Source organism: Berghia stephanieae, chromosome 3 (assembly GCF_034508935.2).
Source record: "Berghia stephanieae isolate SIO BIC M18660-M18661 chromosome 3, UCSD_Bste_1.3, whole genome shotgun sequence".
NCBI classification, from domain to species: Eukaryota; Metazoa; Mollusca; class Gastropoda; order Nudibranchia; family Aeolidiidae; genus Berghia; species Berghia stephanieae.
Window position 1 is genome coordinate 979518 of NC_088362.1, and position 25914 is coordinate 1005431.

Sequence of the window (25914 nt, forward strand, 5' to 3'; positions counted from 1 at the left end):
AAAGAAAGCCTGTCGGAATAAGAATGTCTTCAATCGACGCTTGAATTCCTCTAGTGAAAACGAAGAACGTATCTCTAGTGGTAGTAAATTCCACAACCTTGGACCAGAATGCTGAAAGGCGCGTTCACCAGCCTTCACTCGACAGCGGGGTGTTTTCAATTTGAGGTCGTTCGTTGATCGAAGCGATCGCTGTGGGTTATACCGTTCAACGAGATTTGAGAGATATGCTGGTGACGAGCCCTCCAGGTATTTGAAAACGATAGTTGAAGATTTATATTTAATCCGCTGGTCCACTGGCAGCCAATGCAGCTGCTGTAGTAATTCGGGAGCTGCAGTTTTTCTGTCTTTCTGTAGTACAACGCGGGCTGCCATGTTCTGTATTTTCTGGAGTTTGTTTATTTTGTCCTTTGTTAGACCAACAAACAGTGCATTGCAGTAGTCCATTTTCGGGAATATCAAAGATGTTACCAATTTGTTGCAAGTTTCCCTATTAATAAATGGTCTGATTGTTCTGATATTTCTTAGAATGCAGATAGCACTTGTTCTCACATTGTTAATATGTTTGTTCATAGACAGATCACTCTCCAGGGTGATGCCGAGATTTTTTGCTGATGTTGTGAGTTGTATTTTATCATTATCGTTGATTGTCAGTGCCAGTGTAAATGGATCTGTCTTATTATTTGAACTAGCAATGAATAAGGCTTCAGTCTTGTCGCCATTTAATTTTAATCTATTTGCAGACATCCATCTCATCACATGGTTGATGCATTGTTCGTAAACAGTTATCTTTGAAACTATATCGGATTGCAAACACATGCTATATATCTGGGTATCGTCGGCGTACATATGGTAAGCGAGAGAATGTTGCTCTAAGATTCTCACAACAGGGGAAGTGTAAAGTACAAAAGGACTGGACCTAAAACGGATCCTTGAGGTACACCAAAATGAAGGTCACGCTCTGACGAAGTTACTTCCCCAATTAAAACTGATTGAGTTCTTTGAGTAAGATATGATGCAAACCAGTTTAGAGCAGTGCCCGATATGCCGAAAGTAACTTGTAGCCTTCGAAGTAGTATGGCATGGTCGATGGTGTCAAAGGCCGCCGAAAGATCGAGAAGACTAAGGCTGGTGGTTTTTCCTTGATCAATAATTTGCAGCAAGTCATTTGTGATTCTCATCAATGCTGTTTCTGTGCTATGATTTTGCCGATAGGCCGATTGAAAGCACTCATCGAGGTTATTATGTTTCACGTGACAAGAAAGTTGTTTTAGTACAATCTTTTCTAGAATTTTGGAAATGAATGGTAGATTTGATACAGGCCTAAAGTTTTTAAAATTATCACTGTCAAGTCCCGCTTTCTTCAACAATGGCTTCACCAATGCTTTCTTGAAGCTTTCTGGAACAACTCCCTCCCTTAATGATTGATTAATCAATTCAGTGATGTAAGGTGCAAGTTCATCAATAAACTCCTTCAAAAGGGATGTTGGTAAAGGGTCGAGCCTACATGATTTGCTAGGACTAGAGAGAATCGTTTTCTTTGTGTCATTTATTGAAATTTCTTTGAAAGATGTTAAGGGTTCACCATAAAAAGAGGTATATTCTGCTTCTGTTTCGTCTGTGTCAAGTTCACTCCGTATCGTTGTTATTTTATTCATGAAATACTCTACAAAGCAGTCCGCGAGTTGCTTGTCTTCAGTGTGGTGTGGCAGGCTTGTTTTGATCTCTTTGCCTAGAAGCTTATTTGAGATTTTATAAAACTCCTTCGGACTTTTTATGTTATCAACTTTATCAAGATAGTAGATACGCTTTGCCTTAATTGTCGCCTCTTTGAGTCTATGTTTGAATGATATGTAAGTTTCCTTATCAATTGTCAGGCCAGATTTTTTCCATTTCTTCTCCGCTTTTCTTTTCTCTTTCTTTATACGTTTTACCTCCAAATTGTACCATGGTGATTCTTTTCTGATGTTCACAGATCTTGTTGTGAGAGGTGCGTGCTTATCCATAACACTAATAACTGCTTTATCAAAATTGTCACCAGTCACTTCTTTCTCACAATGTGTAGTTAGTAGTTAGAGAGTGAGAGAGGTCCGCTTTAAATAGTTCTATGTCAATTTTCTTCAAATCTCTCGAAACAACTATTTTTTTTGTTTTTGTGTCGTGTACTGTCCCCCCTCTGATGCCAAAAGATATTAAATGATGGTCTGAAATGCAAAGATCATCTACATTGATAGGTGTCGCTAGTTGCATGTCAACGCTGGTCAATACCCAGTCAATAATGTGTCCACACCGATGTGTCTTTTCATTGACATGCTGTGTCATGTGATGAGACGAAAGTAGTTTATTTATATTTCTTATATCCGGTGTGTCTCGATCAAAGTGTAAGTTGAAATCTCCAACAATAATATTTTTCTTTGACTTCATGTCAAGGCGAAGAAGGAAGTCCTCGAATTCATCAATAAATAGTGATGTTTTTAATCTATTTTTTTTTTTGCACTGGGTGGTGGCCTATATATTGAATGAAGCTTGACTGAGTCATGTTTAAAATCAATGACCATTCCTACCGATTCGAATGCCGAAAAATTGTTGACATCATGATTAAATCTAATGGTCAAATTTGACCTATAGACCACTGCAATTCCTCCCCTCTCCTTCCTTTTCTCGGAAATGACTGAGTTGTATGTGTGAGTGGTGTTAAATCCGACACAATTGCTTCATCCCCATTCTCCTTTAACCATGTTTCAATTATTATTAGAATGTCAATAGATCTCTCCTCAATCATGTTTAATGTCTAATGTTTTATTGCGGCAAGACTGGGCGTTTATTGTCGCCACTTTTAAAATTGGAAGTGATTTCTTTTCAATCATAAGTGGTATAATTGTCTGTGTGGTAGGTGGCCGTGGTGTTTTATTTTTAAGGGTGGGCCGATGGCCACACTGTGTTGGGATGGCCCTTTGTTTTCGTATCCCTCCTCAACTCAATCGATGTTTCGGTTCACTTGTTTCAACACGGTGTTTGTATTCGCTTTCATAATCATAACAATAATTATCACTTTCATGGTGTAAAATGTATTCAAGACAATCGTTGGTTTTCGTAAGACTTGTCATCGCGGTGGACTGTATGGTGACGTGTGTTTCATTTTCTAGATTCATAATATTGGCCATCGATGTTAGAGCACAGTGAACACCTGTAGTAAAATAAATAAACAACTTTGTTCATAAAATAAAACACTTGAAATTATTAAAATTTAGCATAAAATTCACGAATTATACACAAGTCCTTTGATAAAAATAAGAAATAATTATATCACTCAGAAGACTAAAACGTCACAATTCGATTGGTATAAAAATCCAGAATTGAAAATGTGAATAAACGCTAAAATAAATAGAAAACACAGAGCAATTTGAAACGTGTCGGCCTGCAAGGCGTGTACAATAATATGATATGTATTCTTTAAAAATTAGATTAAAAAAAAAAAGAATAATTATATAAAAGCGTTTCTTAGTGGCCAATTTTGAGTCTGGCCATCTGGCAGCCCCAATCACAACCCGCTGCAGTCAAGTCAGCCACAGACATAAGAGAAGGGGTCTGTGAAGTTTTTTGTGGCAAACGAGATGCTCGTATTTTTTTTTTCAAACAAATGACTGCTCGATGACGTCACCGACTCGAAACCCGCTCGATTTTAGAGAATTCGATCGAGCACGTGATCGACCAGCTCGTTTCGGGCTCGACCCAAGACTAAATAAGATGGATGATATGCTCGAACTGTGTTTTCTGTCCATCAGTGGACTGAAAACACAGCTGTGTATTCAGTCCACCGGAAGATACACGTGCTAAACTGTTTGACTGAGCGCGAGAAGGCGAGGTGGTCGGCTGTTTTAGTTCAGCGCAACTGTAACCGGGGTGGGATGAGTTAGGGATTCGAGTTACTTTCTAGGCATAATATTTTCCTCCTTCCTTTATATATTTTTTTGTGTACTCCCTTGGCAAAAAATCTTAATTTTCAACTTCAACACGTTGACACCATTCCTGGTGACTGGAGAAGTTTGTTCATCGACTTTTAAAATTTGTTATTTATTTACTTTTACTCACTTCTAAGTTTATTATTTTAATTTAGGACACAGTGAGACGTCAAAATTTATTGTATTGTTGCATTATTTGTGTAATAGAATGACCATTTTATCTAATGTTATTTGATTTTGTACTCTATTACTCTTTACTATTTGTCGCTACCATCACTATTTAATTGTATGCAAGTAATGCAAGACTGTGTGCCTCTGTGGTTGATATCAACATTCCTTTACTCGTGTGTGTTACTATGACCAATAGTACACTGTGTGTTGTGTGTTAAGCCCTTACACAGGTAGTCTCTCGATGTAGTACTATTTTTATCTTCGGCTGGGTGTGACTTCTGGCCTGATACTATATTTTTGTGTGCTTTCTTTCATCACTTCACATCGTTATAACTTCATTTTAACAACTATGATCATTTACAAATTTATATCACTAATTCTGACAAATCATAGCTTTCTAGCCACCTACCTTGAGTCATCTAAATCTACTTTGTTCTTCTGTATACTTAATAATTGCTACTTAAATATTTCATACAGCCATAACGTTAACGCCTTTGATTACTAATTACGAGCTAAACATTTACTCTTTAACTCTGCAATTCACTATGATTGATTTTGTAGCATAACTCTTTAGTTTAGACTTATTCGTTCCTTCATACATGTCCCATGTTATTTGCATTAATTTGTTTAAATCATGAAGATGCACACAACTCGATCGAGTTTACTCACTTTAGTCTACGCATCACTTTACCTGGACCAGTGACGTAGGTGCTTTCCCTGACGTCCGGGCTAAATCTATTTTTAAATGCTATAGCTAATATTATGTGATTATTCTGTCATTGATTCTTTTCATTCATTCATTGACCCATTCATTGCTACACGCCTATAGAATACGATACAAAAGAATGATCTGTTCCATTGTTCCTGAATAAAGACTTCATTATACATCCTGGCCTTTGTGGTTTGATCGCCTCCACTACCCTGGAGTGGATGGGCTAGGACTCGGGTAGACTATAGTGTCTCCGGACTTGACTGTGGTGTGTGCTCTTCGCTCATGAAATCAACTCCCTACTTCTACTTCTGACACATGAAGTCATGCTACTATCACTAACAGTAGTACTAAACTGTCACTTCATTGTCTCGATCTATCTTCCTCACTTGAGCACCACCGCCGCAGTTACAGTCTGGAACTCTTAAGTCGACCCCGGGACCGAATCCATCCACTCCCAAGGCTTCTACACTCTGCCAATACTACTACTACTACCACTCGCCGGCATCAACTACCCGGTTGTCTCCATCAGTATCACACTCGCCGGCATCAACTACCCGGTTGTCTCTATCACACTCGCCGGCATCAGCTACCCGGTTGTCTGACTCTATTACATTTGTACGTAACAATATGAGGCCTCTGAGGCCCCGAGACACAGCCGTGCTCGAGGCCAGAGATCGATGTGAAAAGTGACCAAATAATATAGCTTTCTTGGGCAAACAATACTAAGACTTTGATCTCCTTGGAAAACTCATCGGTTTTTGATAATCACAATAATTCTAACGGGCTAGGACAAATTAATAATAGATACAAATGTTTATTTAAATTAATTATAGAAATAATATTCTCTGTGTGGCTAATTTTGGCCAAATTGGCCAGGCCCATCGCCATCTGGGAGCCACGGTAAGAATCTCGTCAAAAATTGATATATCGGTATCGAGAATTGAGATCTATTTCAGACGCCATCAATCAAGACTTCTTGAGAGTAACTAAAATGCTGTAAATTATATTATTAAGTCGTTGAATTGCCATAAATTATATGCCTGTCCATTTCTGATGATGCTTATAATGGCTCTTACAGACGATAATTTGTCCCATTTTAAATATTTTTATTTCCGGTGGACTGAATACACAGCTGTGTTTTCAATCAACTAGTGGACTGAATACACAGTTCTTCAATGGAGGTAGACGAGTCTGTGTAACAATTTTTCAAGACCTACTTTCTTATTTTACGAAGGAAGTTGTATTTTATCATTTAACGAAGGGTGTTGTTTTACACTGCTCAAACTCTAATATCACACAACGAGTTAAAACGAAGGGACATTCTCATGCCAACCAACTTCAATCATCTGTCACCACTACTGGCAATATCCAATGACTTGGGCGATGCCACAAACTAGGGTATCCCAATACTAACTCTAACTAACCACTGCCCTCACAGTCTTGTGGCTGTGGAGATTTTATCAGATACTGTGACATAAGAAAAGGTTTATCTTTATCATTATCTAAAGTCTAGACCTATACTATCTCGGTAGCTTACATTTACTTACATTCATTCTTACATTGTTTTCTTCCTCAATTCTTCTCCCGGCGCCTGGCCTCGCATTCACATTCATATAAAATTTAAAGTGTCTATGATCACGGCGCTCTGAATACTGACTGAATGTTAATTATAGATAGATCTATAGTTCGCGTGCGTGACCAAATTGCCATGATCAGACCAGAATATAGGCTACAGGCGTCACTCCGAGTCAGAGTCAGAGGATGTGATATATTATTTATCCACATGGACAGATAAGCCTTCAAAAATCATTTAATTTGAAACCTTAATTTTAGACCTAGGATAAACGGTTCCAAAGTTATGATAATTTTACTGCTCATCAACATTTACTTATTTATTGAAAAAAGCTCAAAATATGTGACTGAGGAATTCCCCCACTGGACAGCCTCTGATAAGGTGACTACTGATTGAATCGGGACTTTAGCATGGCGAAAAGAGGGATACTGGTGGCCAAAATTAAACATACTGCGCTGCCTTCAACTTCAATCTTGATGAAATTTGACATAAATAAATTATCTAGATGCATTTTCTGTTATTAATTTGCTATCTCAAAAAATAGGAATCTAGATGCAAATATGCTAGGAAAAGGCAATTCGGACCCGAGTCTGAATTGCTTCCCGTGGCAATTCGGACTCGAGTCTAAACCATGACGTAACTATAGTACTAGTCGGCCATGGTCTAAACTAAATAGAACTCCGTGGCTAACCAGGGTCGAGTCTGATAACTCCATGGCTCTTCGATTCGGAATACTGCAATGCAATGCGCTCGAATGATGAACTTATCAATAGTATCATTAGTGAAACTCTCAGTTACTATTCCATTTGCAGTTATAGAAACCGTATTGGTCTTCCTAAACACACACACACTCATGAGTATCTCTAATTCATTAAAAACAGAATAATCACACACACACACACACACACTACACACTCCCCCCCAACAACCCAACAGCCGGCGGCTTTTTCTCTTTGATCTCGTATCACCATGTTCTCCCTTGTGTCCAGCGCCTCGGTCGTTTGTGAGTTACCCCCCCCCCCCAAACCCATTACCAGTTGATCATTTTCTCTTTGTATTCAACCAGTGCTTATTTTATTAATAGGCACCTAGTCCAGTATTATCTAATAATATTAGTATTAGACAGTACTCTGCCCCTACCTCAGTGGCGGGGCTCTATTGCATGGCTTGCTGCCAAGAATCGCCTCTATTTTTATATTTAGAAATAGAACAGCATATTTTTTAAAAATTAAAAAAGAATTAGGATACTAGCTTCCCCCCACCTTACCACGCTTCACTTTCGAGCCAGCTTCCACTTCCGACACTTCCTGTGATTGCGCAGGCGCATTGTGTCAGGAGTCCGAATTGCCACGGGAAGCACTTCAGACTCGGGTCCGAATTGCCACTTCGAATATGCTAATACTTTTTATTGTTAACTACTGTCAATATTTGAGAATAAAGCTACGAAAAAACGGGATTTAACTATATGTGAATGATATTGCATTTAACATCTACATAGTATACTACCTGTCTATTATTTGCTGTCTGAGTAAAATCATTGACACAATTTATTTTCCTTTTAGGTTTCTGCGGTATTCTCTTATTGACAGCGACGCGTGTCTGGGAATAATTATATAATGATCATTTAAATGTGATCTGAGCATAAAATAAAATTTACATCCTTGAACCAGTTAAAAAAAAGTAAATGAAAAAAGCTTCAAAGGAATGATAATGACTAGGAGGACTGACTCGACTCTTACCAAATAGATAAATACATATTATTGATATAGATAGAACTTTCTTTAAGAAAAATATTTTTAAAAAGAAAACAAGAGTCAAAATTTAAAAAAAATGGAAATTAAAATTGTTCTCTTCCAAGAGTGAATGAAATGATATTTTCCTTTATTTTAAAAAATTAAATTCATTTATATATCTGGCTCTTTTCCAAATTTTTATTTTTTTCATTGATGTCACTTTGTTTTTCCTTCTTGACTAATATGAGTTTTATTTTTATTATTCTGACTTCCAGACCAAGTCATGGCCGACAACAAAGGGCGTATCGAAGCCCTCATGATGATTCTAGGAGAACGTGGAAAGTTCCAAATCTTCATTCACTTCCTTTTGTCATATACTTATGTGACTCTTGTATTCAATCATGTCATAATGGCTTTCTATGGCACTCCTATACCTCATACTTGTATGCCAAACGCTAACGAGAGTGGAACAGAACCTCAGAACTCTTATTTCGCTGGTAAGAAACGCCAAAGTAATAATTCCATTTTTGGGGACTAAATTAATTCTCGACAAACTTAAAATGTATTTTTTATGTAAATATATATTTATATATTTGTGACCCCATACCCCATGCCTTGAAGGGGTATTAAGTCGGGATTTGGGAAACGAAGAAAACCGGTTTTAAAGTGGAAATGGTCAAAATGATCAAATTTCAGTCTTTGGTTGTTTCAGAAACTACAAACATTTTTCTACATAAAAACGTATATATATATATATATATATATATATATATATATATATATATATATATATATATATATATATATATATATATATATATAATATATATATATATCTATATATCTATATATATATATATATATATATATATATATATATATATATATTATATATATATATATCTATATATATTGAACTTACTCCATTGACAGATTTTATTTGTTTGTGTGTTATTATTTTGTATTGTTTCTTTTCCCAATTGATTGTCCCTCTTTTTTACATCCTCTTATTTCCACAATGAGAATCCAACCTGCGGCTATGTGGTCTTGCGGTATCACATTCGCTTTCAGATCAGAAGGTCCTGGGTTCCAGCCTCGCTTGGTGCATAGTTGAGTCCTTGGAAAAGACTCTTTACTCACATTCTCTCACCGCACTCAGGCGAGTAGGTACTTGGCCGTTAACAGTGTTGTCTCGCTTAATAGGCGTCATGTCTCGTTCTACATGTTTTGTGTTGCTGTTGGTCAGAAACCCTTTGTAAAGCATTTTGAGCGCATTTAGTGGATATTGCGCTATATATAAGCTCAATTAAAAAAAAACAAATTCTCAAATTCCAATCCTTAGGAGCAATAAATGAAGGGCCCAATTATAGAAGTGGAATACATCAAGTAGTGAAGACATCTCCTGGGGAGTGCACATCGGTCATCCATTTCACAAATGGAGACAACCAAACATTGACTTGTGGTGCAGGTCAGTGGACGTACGCTCCCAAGCACAACGAAAACAACATTGTTAGTGAGGTAAGTTTGTTTTTACACGGATGGGGACTTTTGTTTTGGAATGCAGCTTAACATTTTTTTTTAGGGAAAAGATTTGAATTCACAGAAACGAAAAAATCACCTGATCAGTGATTTAGGCAAAGTGCAGAGACGCCAACTTAAAATTTAGCTCACAAGAGTTTCAGACACCACTCGTAGGAATTTGGATCAGTTGGAAAGAAAAAAAGACAAGTGAAGAAGTTTGTGTCAATGTCATGTTAAACCTAACGCCAGACCTGTTACTGACAAAAAGGATAGAGGATTAAAATATTTTGGCCACATAAAGAGACATGAAAAAATAGAAAAAAATTTTCTTGAAGAATGAGTGGAGGAGACTTTCAGAGATATGAAAAATTAGACAAGAATGTCACTGAAAGAATGCGGTGAGAAAGCAAGAACAAACAATGGCGGCGTGCCATTGCGAGTAGAACTAGAACTCTTCAAGATGGGACCTGAAGAACAGAGATTGACTATCATATTTTTTCTCATGTAAATGATTTGTAAATATTTTATGTTTCAACATATTTCTTTCCAGATGCTAATCCATACTGATTTTTTATTTAATTTCATTCAAAATGTTATCTACATTATCACTTCAGTTTGACTTAGTCTGCTCCGACAAATCCCTGGCCAGTATCGCCACAACCATCTATTTCACCGGAGTCATGGTGGGTGGGTTGATTTTTGGAGATTTGGCTGATCGATTTGGTCGTCTCCCCATCATGCTGACTTGCCTGTACTCGTCCATAGCTGTCGGTTTTGTCATTGCTTTCTCTGTGAATTACACAATGTTTGTCATCCTGAGATTCTTAAACGGCTTTCTCATTCAGGTGGGTTCATTTTCTTTCTTTAATTTTTTTTTTTATTGATTAAAAAGTATTGGAATAAGAGTAAAGTTAGCACGTTTGTTTTTGGTATGTCTTTTTTTCTTTTCACCTCTTTATGCTATTTTATTTTTGTGTTTGCAAATAATTTGTTTCAATTGTCTAACTTAGGCTATAGATTGTTTTAAAAAAATATCACGTATTTCATTCAATCAAAGGATGGTGAATTCCTTCAGTTATTGCAATTAATATTGTGTTGATCAAATACTTTTTTTTAATTAAGAAAATAACAAAGAAGGATAAAGCCTGAAACGATCTTTCCCTATGCTTCAATGTTGCCAAATTGAAAGAGTCAAGGCAATATATTTTTCTTCAACCTCCCAAAAATACTATTATGACCCTCATTGAATTTTGTTGCTATTGTTTTGTGGTGTCATCGATTATACTTTTAGAATTTTTATTTGAAGGCGTTGGATCAAAACTACAATTGCATTTTTAAAAAAGGCATCAACATTTTTAATTGCAAAATCTTGGTTCTTAAAATATTTTGATTTATTTCTAATGGGGGCATTATGTAAACTGACATTATAACCGTTTACTTGCAAATTCTTAGATTTTTTATTTGTGGGTGGGGAGGGGGGGGGGGGGGGATTTGAAGGATTTGAAAAAGGCCATTTCTGCTGACATATGCAAATGCTTTTATTGTACAAAATGTTATTATACTGCCAGAACCATTTTTGTTGTTAAATTGCTCAAAACACTGACTGCCATTTTCACCCCCACTATTTGTACAGCTGTTTAATAGGAAGATTTAACGTAAATGCATCACATTCATATTTTAGAGGCTCATAACTTCCAATCTTTTTACTAAACCGACATTATTTCCGTTTTAACAAATTGAAATTGAAGCACAATACGTATGGCTATTACTGCGCCAGTGGCCTGATTTAATTTGAACATGTATTTTGATCATTTTTATGGTGTTTTCACTATGCTCAATGCAATTGACATTCTGCATTTATCCACACAGCTTTTCAAATGAACCAAATTTAGATTTCAAATTGTAGACACCCTATATCTGCTAATTTTCAAACAATATCTGTAACTGCCTATAACTAGGTGCTCTTTCATGCTTGAGTCAAATTAGGTTATACTGTATGTTTTATTTTTCAATTCAATTCAATTCAAATATTTATTTATTGTCGGTATTAAAAAAATGCTTCATAAATGATTTAGTCAGGCTAATAGAAGCCTTTGACCGACATAGGTTTTAACACATAGTGCATAAAAATACATAGTAATACATTGTCGCTTAAAAACATTCCCTCATCAAGATGTCGCTTTCTTAACTCACTCAACCCTAACACCGACTATATCCGTAGTCTACCCGGGTTACTTTTACCCCATTCCTATTTATTACAATTTTCTGAGACAAATTATAGGCGTAGTATCAAAGCTAATGTTTTTAGTTTTTACATGTTAATGTTAGTTCAATATAAAAAACTATCTATGCACATGCTCAGTTTTAATACATTTTTATCCAATTTTGAAAAAGTAGCAAAATTCTCTAGAATTGAGTGAGTTAACAGACACAATGCCAGGACCAGACTTTTTGAATCGTTGTCGACTATCCAAAACTATAGAAGTTTTTGTGGTATATTTGTTGCAATGGATGCTATTTATTATTAATGGATTGAACACCAAGCACAATAAGTAACACAAATATGACCTTGTTGATACTGAGAAAAAGTGTTGGGCAATTTTTTATTCTTCCGGTTACAATCGGTCACAACTCGTACTCGTAATACTACTCGTACTTGTACATTAATTTGAGTAGAATACCACAGTTTTAAATATACATAATTCTGTATAACTTTGATTGATTTATCTATTTACTTACTTTGTTTATTTCAAGGGCCTGCAAACATCAGCTTATACAATGATTATGGAACTCTACCGGGCCAAATACCGACCATTTGGTGGGGCTATAGCTGAAGTATTTCTAGCTATAGGGATAATGCTCTTGGCTGGTTTCGCATACTTTTTCAGGGACTGGAGACATCTCCAGATTGCCATCACTGTGACTGCTGGATTGTCGTTTTTCTACGTTTTGTGAGTTTTTTAAAAAGAAAATGTATAAAAATAATATATAAATAGTATATAAATGTTGATGTAATGTTTAAGATCATAAGAGAAAAAAAAGGAATTAGGAATCTCCAAAGATGATCCCTGCTTTCCAATGACCTATTCATTCTGAATAATGATGAAAAGTATAAGGTATAGAGAAATGCCATATAAAAACAGAGAATAAAAATATGTGTCAAAAACAGATCAAATGAACATTTCGGGTTTCCCCTTTATCAACAAAACAGGATGAATGAAACACCACAGATGATTCATCTGTGGTGTTTCATTTATCCTGTTTTGTTGATAAAGGGGAAACCCGAAACGTTCATTTGATCTGTTTTTGTAGTTAAATTGAAGCTTACATTCAATTTCACATTATTATTTATATCAGTATGTACTAGAGGATTAGATGTGGCAGCAATTGGTAACAAAATCAAACTCACTGTGATGTAGATTTAAATTCTGATCATTTTTACCAAGTCTGAATTCACAATAAGTTATGCAACATTTGATTTTGTTTTTTAGTGATTGATAAACGTTATTGAAAATATAAATGTATTTCTTGTGTTTGCTCTACAAGTTCTGATGTCCCGTATTTCATTAGGATTTACTCTGGCGTCTGGACTTTTTATTGGAGAGAAAGTTTACCTAATGTATTTGAATTTTTAGGCTATTGTCCCAATTGACTTTTCCTTCATGTGCAGTGTTGTACCTGAATCCCTGAGATGGCTGCTGACAAAAGGAAAAATGGACAAAGCAGAGGCTCTCATCCAAAAAATCTGCCGAATTAACAAGGTTATATCAGAAGATATCGAAATTGAAACTTTAAATAAATTTTATTCACGTTTCGACACAGCAAACAAATTTGATATTGAAAATGAAAAACATAAATTAGACAGGGCTTTGGAAGATGAAATGACTATTGAGGTCAGTGAAGAGGAAACGAGATTCGTATTTTCGAAACTAAACGAGAGGAAGGCTGCTGGGCCGGATGGATTGAAAGGAAAACTATTAAAAGAATGTGCCCACCAGCTTTCCCCCATTTATACACATATTTTTAACTGGTCCCTCCAATGCGTTTCGATCCCTGAAATTTGGAAAACTTCAAAAATTATTCCTGTTCCAAAAAAAGAAAAACTTGAAACTATGAACGATCTCAGACCTGTTGCACTGACTTCAATAGTCATGAAATCTTTAGAAAAACTTGTTCTTGTTAAAATTAGGAATCAGTTTATGCCATTGAGTGATAGTCATCAATTTGCTTACAAACCAGGACGTGGCGTAGAGGATGCCATTTTGCTGTTTACAAACAACATCTACAGGCATCTAGATCACGCTAGGAGCTATTGCAGATTGCTTTTTGCAGATTTTTCTTCAGCGTTCAATACAATGCAACCTCAGTTGGTTGTTCAAAAATTGACTAGTCTGAATTTAAACAAGTATATAATTGCTTGGGTGCTCGAATTTCTTACGGAGAGAGCACAATATGTTCAATTAGGACAAAACAAATCTTCCTGTATAACTACAAATACTGGTGCTCCTCAGGGTTGTGTATTGTCCCTGTATTATTCACAATATACACGAATGACTGTAGAAGTCAAAACCTGAGTGTACCTTTAATAAAGTTTGCAGATGACACCGCTCTTCAAGGCCTCATAACAAATGGCAACGAAGTGGCTTATAGGCAAGAAATTGATAGATTTGTGTCTTGGTGTGATGCCCACCACCTAGAGCTTAACATAAGCAAGACAAAGGAGCTAGTGATTGACTTTAGGAGAGTGAAGGAACCGATAGAACCGTTAAAATTAAAGGACCAATTCGTCCAGCGAGTTCCTCACTACAAATACCTTGGTGTAACGATTGATGACAGGCTCAAGTGGGATGAACACTTGAAAATAATTAGGCATAAGATGTGCAGACGTACATATTTTTTATCAAAACTCTCTCAGTTTAGAATAGATAAAACCCTCTGCACATTATTTTATAGAGCAGTCATCGAAAGTGTTTTGTCATTTTGTATAACAGCTTGGGGAGGCAATTGCTTAGCAGTGGAAAGGAACAAAATAAATTCAAATATTAAAAAATCCATTAAACGCTATATAAATGATGTTGACGATGTAGATCTTTTATACGAGAAATTTTGTATAAATAAAATAACTAAAATATTAAATGACCAGTATCATCCATTAAGACCATCAATTATTATGTCAGAAAGAAGTGGTCGCCCTTTCTCTATTTCAACGAAAACAGAGAGACACCGAAAATCTTTTCTGCCGTCCAGTATTAGGCTTTATAACAACAAGCAATAATCATTTTATATAATTATTTCTCATTTTTACTTTAAAAAAATATAAATATTAATTTATTAATTTATTTGTTTTGCAATCTTTTCAATTTTCAATTTATAGTGACAGTTTTAACTATTTTACAGTGTTTGAAATTATTCATATTATAAAGCGCAGCTCTGGTTATAGAGCTGCTCCTTTTTTATATATATACATCCTATTTCCATTGTATTTTTATCTTATGTGTAAATTATAACACGTCTGTACAAAAAATTTCCTTTTTGGGATGCAATAAAGTATTATTATTATTATTATTATTATTAAGGTTAGTGTGATTGAGTGTGTCTTGTTTTTTTGTACTTTTTTTTTTTTCTTTTTCAAATTCACAGTAACCGATTCACCTTTTTTTTTAAAAAAGATTTATTTGAAAGAGGGGGGGGGGGGGGGGTACAAACAATCTTTACATTTGTTCATTAAAAAAATTAATTGATATCTTTACAAAAAAAAAAAAAAGAAAAGAAAAGAAACAGTACAAATATCTAAACGTGAGCAACATAATAAAAAAATTTGAAAAGCTATGTACTACATTTTAAGCGTCATTCTTATGCTTTAATCTTTCTTTAAAAAAAAAAAAGATAGTTTTATTGCTAAATTTATCAAGAGAGAGAGAAAAAGAGAGAGAGAAAAAGAGAGAGAGAGAGAGAGAGAGAGAGAGAGAGAGAGAGAGAGGGGGAGAGGAGAAGGAGAGGGAGGGGGGGTGGAGGAGACCACAGAAGGTAGTGAGCAATGGATTGTTGCTGGTAAGTGAGTTCATCAACCAGCAATCTGTGGTATTGTTTTTATTGACATAGATACTCCAGAGGTTTGTCGGTTAGATTGAAATAAGGGATGGAATGAATCCACATTTTTTTCATTATCCACCTATCCGCACTCCCAGCTGATGAGATAACTTATATAGCATTTCCTCATGATAGTCCAAGGACTTGTGTCTCACTAAATAAGAGGATGTTAATCGAAAACTCCACAATTATAACATTTACTGACGCTTTCCGCACCCAGCTAGAATAATAATTATGATACATTTCTATGTAAGAAATGTATGTATTGATTTAATCGATATCACATTATGCTTTGGACATGTTAGCATAATTAATTAATATTGTAATATTATTAATATTAAGTATAATATATAATATAATATATAATAATAATAATAAAGATAATAATAATGATAAATGATAATAATAATAATAATAAAATAATAATAATAATAATATAATAAATAATAATAATAATAATAATAATAATAATAATAATAATAATAATATATATGATAATAATAAATAATAATAATATAATAATAATATAATAATAATAATAATAATAATAATAATAATAATAATAATAATAATATATAATAATAATAATAATAATAATAATAATAATAATAAATGATTGATAATAATAATAATAATGAATAATGAATTTATATAGTGCCTAAACCTCCACGTAATCATGCTCTGCGGCGCTTTACATAATAATAATAATATAAAATCACGACACTACATAATAAGCATGATTACAGAAATAAGATCTAAGCAACATCTATTTCATAAAGAAATAAGCCTTATGGAACAACTCAGTCTTCAGACATTTCCTGAAAGATGATAAATTTTCACAGGACTTTGTCCGAGGACTGAGTGCGTTCCATAGGCGTGGAGCTATGGATGAAAAGGCTTTTTCACCGAAAGTGGATTTTGAGCTGGTAATCTTTAGAAGTTGGGCCTGAGATGATCTTAAATTTTGAGTGGGTTCATATTTTTAATCGGTTCCTGCAAATATTCAGGTGCCAATCCATCCAGACATCTAAAAACATAGCACAATATCTTAAATTCTATCCTAAACTTCACAGGAAGCCAGTGCAATTCCTGGAGAACTGGTGACGACTGGCCGAGTGGATTTGGAGCCTTTGTGGTACCAAAAATCCCATTTGCCAAATATATAATAAAATAATTTATGCGACAGACAATGATTTAACATTTTCTTCAGTGACGTCTGATTTGCATCCTTTTTTTAATGATAAAAAAGGAATAAGTCTGCCATGAAACCAGGTAAATAATGGGAGAAATTGTGATTTCAAAAAAAAAATTATTTTTAATGTTAAAGGGTTAATTACAGTACATTTTTTGGAATAATTGAAGCACAAATTAGTTCAATTAATTTGCTATAACGCATTATACTCCTTTAGATATTTCACTATATTAATATTAACCTTTTTCTACCTCAAGGTGTGTCAATTCCACGTGTTACTACGGTGTGACTTATAAGATGACCAGATTTGAGGTTAACCGCTATCTTATCTTTTTCATTGGTGGAGCTGTTGAGACCATCGTCTACATCCTTAGTATCCCAATCATGAATCAGTAAGTAAACATGAATCAGTAAGTAAACATGAATCAGTAAGTAAACATGAATCAGTAAGTAAACATGAATCAGTAAGTAAACATGAATCAGTAAGTAAACATGAATCAGTAAGTAAACATGAATCAGTAAGTAAACAGAGGAATAACAATTGATTATGGAAATGGAAAACATGTGTTTTTGTACAGTCCATATTTGTTGTTCATCACTGTTGCTGTGGTGATAGAAGTACAGACTCATAACATGATCATAATACGCTTCAACAGTCGCAATGTCACTTCCCTCGTAATGACGCATGGTAACTTAGTAACTGGCTCTAAACTATCGGAACAATGGCGGACGCCCTTATGAAATATTTCTCTGATGAGCATAAAAGCGTATCCAGAGGAAAAAAAACATAAATCTGATCACGTTTTGACTTTTACACATTCTGATCACAAGGCATGAAAAGTTCTAGCCAGCATGGGGGGGGGGGGGGGGGGGGGGCATAATATTTGGTTTGTGTTACAGAAGGACTTTATTTTTAAAATTTTTAAGTATGAATGTGTTGTACAAGTGCTGTTGTGAAAATAATGTAACTGTACTTTAAACAATTTGTACCAAATATTTATGTCTTGTCTTTAAAAGCTATTTTCTCCTTTTTAAAGATTTTTGACACCCCTCCCCTCCCCTCCCTTCAATAACTTGGGCCCTAATTAAGATAATTACAAAATTCAATCTGCATTTTGTTCAGAAATGCTGCCTCTATTCAAATAGGTGATGAGAAGGGATTCCATTTTTTTCCGACATCTGACGGATTTTGCCAGATCACCTCACATTTTATATTCTACAAGCACAAAGAGAAATTATGAATATCAGTCTATTTGTTAAATATATCGTGTCCATCAGGAGAAATAACTACTGCGAAAGGCAAGGAATATGTTAAGGAAAAAACTTTCTGGATAGGTTTACTGAAACGTGAATTTTATCCTTATCACAAGTTAATATAATTCAAAAATTAGATTCACTTTTGATAATTGATCATAATTAATCTGTGATTTCTTGTAACTGTCCATAATTCTTTGAAGAGTGATATTTTTTCCTCTCACAGTTGTGGTCGTAAGAAACCGTTATTCGTAGCCTGCATTGCTGGAGGACTTTTCTGCATCATCTCTGGATTGGTCAATGACCACACTGAAGGTAAGTCTTGCTGTCGTCAAACGTCGTGGTCTTATTGAAACAGAAATAAATCCTTTCCTTATTATAAAAAATAGTTCATTCAATTGACGATTTTGATATTTTCACATTTTAAAATATTTATTATGTTGTTTATTTTATTATTTAAAAAAACAAACTGTCCTTAAATGTATTCTACTGGAGAATTAAGAAAGATTAAAATGAAAAAAACAAACAAAAATCACACACAAATGCATGCAAACACACAGGCACACACACACGTATATATGCATCTTCCCCCCCAAAAAAACTTGAAAAGAAAGAATCCACCCAGAACCTATAACAGCTTTAAAAAAGAACAAAATACCAACATAAAATATTTTGGGCTCAAACTTAAAAGCTTTTGGGTCCAAAACATTCCATTTCTAGTATTTTGTTATTTTTGAAGCTGTCTATGACTTTTTATAGTTCACAGCTTCTAGTTGCTTAGTATTCACTTTAAAGATTTCATCAACATGTATGTACGTGTACGAGGTATGTTTCAGGATTAAGTTTCCCTCTTGCGCTGTACTCACATAATATTATGAATAACCTTGTATTTAGTATCAAATTAAACTTGATTCAGTTACCTATTCAACATAAAAATTTTAAGTTCCACACACTCCTGCAATGGGTGTACTCATCAGTCAAAGATGATGACCAGTGGCTATTTGTCCAAGGCCATGATTACATTCCTCATTGTCTCTTGAATCTGGTCCTCGTCTTAATTCGTTGACCTCGCAGCATTTCTCTCACCTTAGGGAAGAGATGGAAGTTGCATGGGGAAGAGGGAAGCTTTAGTCTGAAACATGCCTCGTATCTGATAAAGTTTGTATAGCTTTGTATAGTTTTGAAAAATGTTTATTTAAAAATAATATCCACGTTGCAGGTTTGGGAAAGTTTACAGCAGGTTTTGCCTTGATAGGGAGATGTGCTTTTGCTCTGGTATTCGGGATTGTCTTTGTCTACACGTCAGAGTTGTACCCAACCGTCATCAGGTGAGATTCTGGAAACTCTTTTAGTAATGTAGGGAGCAATAAGTTTTTAACAAAAATCTGCGATAAGTTATAGATTGCCCTGCCTTTCCAATGCCCTCATCTCTGCCCACCTTAACTCTTAAATGTTTTTTTTCTTTCCAGAATTTGATGGCAGTAGTTGAAGTCTCAAAAATGAATGACTTTAATTTATATTAATATCTGTTATTGTATTACTTACTTATTCATCACTTAATAAAACGTTTAATTAGACTCGATTTTATACAGGATTATTTTCTTTATACGCATCGACAAATAGATAACAAAATGGCGTTTTTAATTATTTTTTATTTTTTTTTGCATCATGGTTTAATATCATGTTCAATGTCCTTCAAATTATTCATATTTTCCTTCAGCAGGCTAAATGGGACGAAATTCTTATTTCATACAGCACAAGTCACCCTTTAGGTGCTCTTTTTATAGCGTCAATTTTACAATAGCCATCACTGTCTATAGCCAGGAAGCCATTCTCTGGGTGGAGTGCATATTATCATTATCTTACAAAGGGGCACGTCAAACCATCGATCATCTGGTCCTGCAATGCCCAGTAACAAGATTAGAAGGGGGGTACGAAACAATCTTTGAAGCCGGAGATGACCTGACATCATGGATCGACAAACATAATTTGGAGGTGTAGCCATACGCTACTACTACTACTACTACTACTACTACTACTACTACTACTACTACTACTACTACTACTACTACTACTACTACTACTACTACTACTACAACTACTACTACTATTATCATCTTTATTCATGTTTTAAACTTTCTTTCCTAACAGGAATATTGGAATGGGTTTTGCTTGTTTCTGGGCCAGGGTCGGAGGAGTACTGGCACCTCAAATCAATCAATGGGTTCGTATACTTTTCTTTCTTTTTTTTTCTTTCTCTTTTCTTATTAAAAATTTTTTTTTAAAATTGAGCTTTTATATAGCGCAATATCCACTAAATGTACTCAAAGCGCTTTACAAGGGGTCCCTGGTCAACAACAACATTTAACATGTTGGGCGGGACATGACGCCTGTTAGGCAATATTACAATTTTTCAGACAGAGACAAAGCTGTTAACGGCCAAGTACTCATTTTACACTTGAGTATGGTGAGAGAATATGAATAAAGAGCCTTTTCCAAGGACTCAACTATGCGCCGAGCAAGGCTTGAACCCAGGACCTTCCGATCCGAAAGCGAGTGTCATACCACTAGACCACATAGCCGCACCATGGTTTTATTTGACTAATTGATGTGATCAGATAAACAGTAAACAGTGTGTAGTGTGTACACTGTATTTGCAATTGGTTTTGGTGTACAACAGTAACTATCATTAAATTAACAGCCAATTAAATTTTATGCACCATGTTGATGACTTTGTTCACAAAGATGTCACATTGTTCACAAAGATGTCACATTGTTCACAAAGATGTCACATTGTTCACAAAGATGTCACATTGTTCACAAAGATGTCACATTGTTCACAAAGATGTCACATTGTTCACAAAGATGTCACGTTGTTCACAAAGATGTCACGTTGTTCACAAAGATGTCACGTTGTTCACAAAGATGTCACGTTGTTCACAAAGATGTCACGTACAAGAGAAATAACACTGAAAAGGGAGGACATGTTTTTCCTAAAGAAAAAAGAAATAATGATGATTCTAAAAAAAAAAAGAAAGAAGACAAAGTCTTTTGTTATTATTATACCAGTCTACACTTCTTAACCAGTCTGTTTCATACCTAAACGTTAAAGGGTTTGTCTTGAAGTGACATAAGGGCTCTCTCGGAGGGGTTCCTGACCTCCCATAGTGGGCAGGGGGGTACATACTGTCTCTTCTATCGCCCTATATCTGTTTCTAGCTTGCTTTCTGTCTTTGTCTTGGAATGAGATTACTTGGGTTTGTCCTGGCCCTTGCCGCAGTCCTAGCTGGGAGGGAAACAGTCAAATGCATAGTTATTGTTTTGGGAGATGATATTTTTTTCCTTGTAAAACATCTCTCTGTTACGTATTATTATATTTGTTATTTTGAATGTATAATGTAAGCATTTGAATGTATTCCTCTTTGTTGGATTTTGTGCTTGTGTACGGATGAGATTAATAGGTGATCTCAAACTAAGTACATTGGTGATATGTTCTTGGAATCTACATCTGATCCCTATTTGTTCCCAGTCCCCCTATTTCTTTTTTTTTTTTCTTGGGTACTTTAATTGTAATTCTAGAACTTTTTACTATCCATTTTCTTCCTTTTTACTGGCGCTGATATGACCTTAATGTATTGCAAGTACCGTAAAACCCTTAAAAACAAAAAAACAAACATCCAATCAGGATGCTATTGGTGAAAACGGACATTTCCCAACGAGAGAGATCCCACTGTATTATATATTTATAAATTATTTGCATAAATATATTAATATTCATTTTTTCCTCCTTAAATTTCTCTCTAGGCAAGAAATGTCATTGGTTTGGATGCTATTATCGTCTTCGGTGTTCTGTCCTTCGTGGCTGGAATCTTGGTCTTGCTGCTCTCAGAGACACACAATGCCAAGCTAGCAGATTCCATCGAGGAGGTTGAGAACAACAAAGAGATGATGCAGCAGGAGGTGACCCTGACCAACCTGAAGGCTGTCGGTGAAGCTGGTGGGGCTGGTGAGCCGTGTCTCAAGTCTGATGAAGCTTCTCAAATAGCTTGAAATAGCTTCTTTTCATTAGATTAACAATTCTTTCTGTTGTTTCGGTGAAGCTGGTGCTGGTGAGCCGTGTCTCAAGTCTGATGAAGCTTCTCAAGTAGCTTGAAATAGCTTGAAATAGCTTCTTTTCATTAGATTAACAATTCTTTCTGTTGCACACAAAAGTAGTAATTAAAAAAAAAAATTTCCATGAAAATTTTGCAGTGCTTAGCTTGACTTAATTGTTCTCATAATTCTATTTGAGGGTCCCAGTAGCTCAGTTGGTAGAGCACTCGCTTCACACACAAAGGGACCGAGATCCATCCTGGCCCCCCCCTGTCCACCCAACAGTGAATGGGTAGCTGAGTCTTGTTAGATTTGGCAAAAAGTCCTTTGCAATAGAATAGCATCCTATCCAAAGGATAGCAGGCAATTGCTATTGTCCATTTCATGCATAGAAACCAGGATAAACTCCAGATCCATGTGCTGAATGAATCTGTAGGACTTTTTCTGTTTCATAAATTCTATTTAGGAATATGAGGTCAAGAATCTATTGAGAATGGAGATGGAGGATAAATTAAAATTGTTACCGCTCTCATGCTTGAAAAACTTGACGATAAAACTTTGTTTGTTAGTTCACTGTCGAATTAATTTGAATATATGTGACCAACCTTCTCAAAGCGGTATCATGTTGAGATGACTTAGGTGATGGATATGGTTGTTATAGCCACAAATATCAAACTTGTGGTTAATTTCCCTTCGTTACGAGAAGAATAAATTATTATTACTTGCATTTCTAAAAGCTTTGAGTTCGTATTTCTCACTATTTTAATTCTAAATTTACTTTTCGGAGTCCAGTTCATCCTAACATGATACCGTTTAGACAGCTGGTCACATATTTATTTATGTAAATTGACAAGAATTAATTATATATGTATGCATGTATGTATTTATATATACAGTCACATCTATTTAGTCCGAACACCTCCAATCCCAGGATTTTGTCCTCATTGTAGAGACTTCTGGCTAGTGGAATCAGCACCTAATGTGCCACATATTTTAGGACGTAGTTTTCATCTCCGACTGCGGTAATCTAGCCTACTATCAGTATTATTATCATCATTATTACCACTATTTTAATTACATTTTTTCACCTATTACAAGAGCTGTGACCTAACAGTAATTGCCTACTTGGACAATAAAGATTCTTCTTCTTCTTCTTCTTCTTCTTCTTCTTCTTCTTCTTCTTCTTCTTCTTCTTCTTCTTCTTCTTCTTCTTCTTCTTCTTCTTCTTCTTCTTCTTCTTCTTCTTCTTTCTTTTTATTATTGTCATTAATATTATTATTATTATTATATGAATTATTATTATTATTATTATTATTATTATTATTATTATTATTATTATTATTATTTATTATTATTATTATTATTATGCATTGTTATATTATTATGGTTATCTCTTATATTGGTGTGTGTGTGTGTGTGTTGCTTTGCTTCACGGTTAAAGATATATGTTTGTACATCACACATACATGAGTACATTTAAGTTGAAATACTATCTTTACCACGTGTATCATTATTGTAATCTTTAATCAATAGATTTATAGCATTACTATTAATATTAAGGGCATTCAAGGGATGTTATACTATGTCGTCCTATGCCATAGTTATTTATTATTGTTATTGTTATTTATTTTATTGTTAATTTTTTATATTATTTTATTATTATTATTATTATTATTATTATATATTATTATATTATTATTATTATTATTATTATTATTATTATTATTATTATTATTATTTTAAATTATTATTTTACCTCACTCAACCCTAACACCGACTATATCTGTAGTTTACTGGGCCACTTTTACCCCGTTCCTTTTAATTACATTTTTCTGAGACAAATCATAGGCGTGGTTTCAAAGCTAATGTTTTTCGTTTTTACATTTTAATGGTAGAGTTGAATAAAACTATCTAGATATGTACATGCTCATTATTAATACATTTTTTGCAATTTTGAAAAGTAGCAAAAAATATCTAGGATTGAGTGAGTTAAAACAAATTATTATGTCTTATTTGTTCATCGCAGTTTCAAAAAAAATTCATTGTGATCCAGCGCTAATTTCAGCCTTGGCCTATTAATAACCGGTGAAGTATTTACTATTACTATGGAAGATCGTGGCTCACCTTTTATTTATGTTCGCATGTTTCTCATTATTTTTCTTTTGATTACTAACCATCTTTTATGTCTTGTAGATTTACTTTTCTGAGAAAAGATATCTGTAATCTCGTTATTGTTGTTAAAATTGTTATATACTAGGTTTAAATATTTACAGAATTTGGATTGTGTTTTCCAGCGGTCTCTCATATAACCTCAATTGTGTTGGAAGAGACCTAAAGCAACAAACAAACAAAAAAAAAAATGGAATGTCATTTTATTTATGTTATATTTTCTCATATTTCTTTTGATAATCAAACCATTTTTATGCTCATTTAAGATTTACTTTCTCAGAGTAAAAGATAGGAGTGAATCAGTCAAAGTTGTTAAAATGTGTAATACAGGGTTTAAAAAATGACCAAAGAACTGGATGGGTTTCCTGACCTCCCATAGTGGACAGGGGTGTACTTACTGCGTCTTCTATCCCCTTATATCTGTTTCCAACTTGATTTCTGTCTTTGTCTTGGAATGAGATTACTTGGTTTTGTCCTGGCCCTGGCCGGAGACCTTGGCTGGGAGGGAAACAGTCAAATGTGTAGTTAGTTTTGGGAGATGATACTTTTTTCCGTGTAAATCATCTCTCTGTTATGCACTGTTTTATGTTTTCTTTATATTATATATGATTTGTAAAACATTTGAGTGTATTCCTCTCAGTGGGGACCTATGCTTGTGTCTTGATGAGACTTTTCTTTTAGGTGACCTCAAACTAAGTACTTTGATAGTGTGCTCTTGGAATCTACATCTGTTCCCTATTTGAACCAATTCCCCTTTGTCTGCCTTATTCTTGGGTGCTTTAATTGTAATTCTAGAACTTTTTACTATCCCATTTTCTTCCTTTTTACTGGCGCTGATATGACCTAAATGTGTTGCAAGCGCCGTAAAACACTTAAAAACAAACAAAGAACTTAATCATATTTCCATCCAAGTAGTTGTCTTTTATTTCCATTTCACAAACTTTGATGACCCTTGTAAAGATCAAAGGTCATATAAGGGTCATTAAAGGCTATTGATCTACAATTTGAATACAATCCTCTTCACGTGACCTTGACCTAATTGTGCCATTTGTGCCACTTTATCTTTTATTATTTACTATTGAATTATTTTAGTCATATCTATTTTTTATTCAATTTAATGGAATGTTAAAGGATTATATTTGTTCCTTGGTTTTAAAAGGAATTTATGTGAATTAAATTTTAAATACAACCCTACACTTACAAATACCGTGTGTCCATTTGTTTTTCCTTGTTATTTGTTATTATTTATTTATTATTATTATTATATTATATTATTATTATTATTATTATTATTATTAATTATTATTATATTATTATTATTATTATTATTTGTTATTGTTATGATAAAGAATTAGAATATCCCGAAAATCAGCTGGGATAAAACCATCCAGGTGGATGGGTGGGGTTTCTGACCTCCCAAAGTGAATAGGGAGGTCATTTACTGTATC

The 25914-nt window shown here is 34.5% G+C and overlaps 2 protein-coding genes across 2 annotated transcripts; both read left to right on the top strand.

The window, feature by feature from the left end:
- Window positions 1–6061: 6061 nt before the first annotated feature.
- On the top strand, window positions 6062–17240 carry LOC144966869 (solute carrier family 22 member 3-like). Its single transcript, XM_078903574.1, has 7 exons — window positions 6062–6240; window positions 8424–8645; window positions 9491–9666; window positions 10284–10514; window positions 12424–12620; window positions 13340–13479; window positions 17209–17240. Exons 2-7 carry the CDS (start codon window positions 8432–8434, stop codon window positions 17238–17240), a joined length of 990 nt encoding a protein of 329 aa, XP_078759700.1. The 5' UTR covers window positions 6062–6240; window positions 8424–8431.
- Window positions 17214–23528, top strand: LOC144966990 (solute carrier family 22 member 6-A-like). The gene is made up of 5 exons (XM_078903696.1): window positions 17214–17343; window positions 18432–18520; window positions 19425–19533; window positions 20357–20429; window positions 22010–23528. Exons 1-5 carry the CDS (start codon window positions 17249–17251, stop codon window positions 22253–22255), a joined length of 612 nt encoding a protein of 203 aa, XP_078759822.1. The 5' UTR covers window positions 17214–17248; the 3' UTR covers window positions 22256–23528.
- Window positions 23529–25914: the final 2386 nt, after the last annotated feature.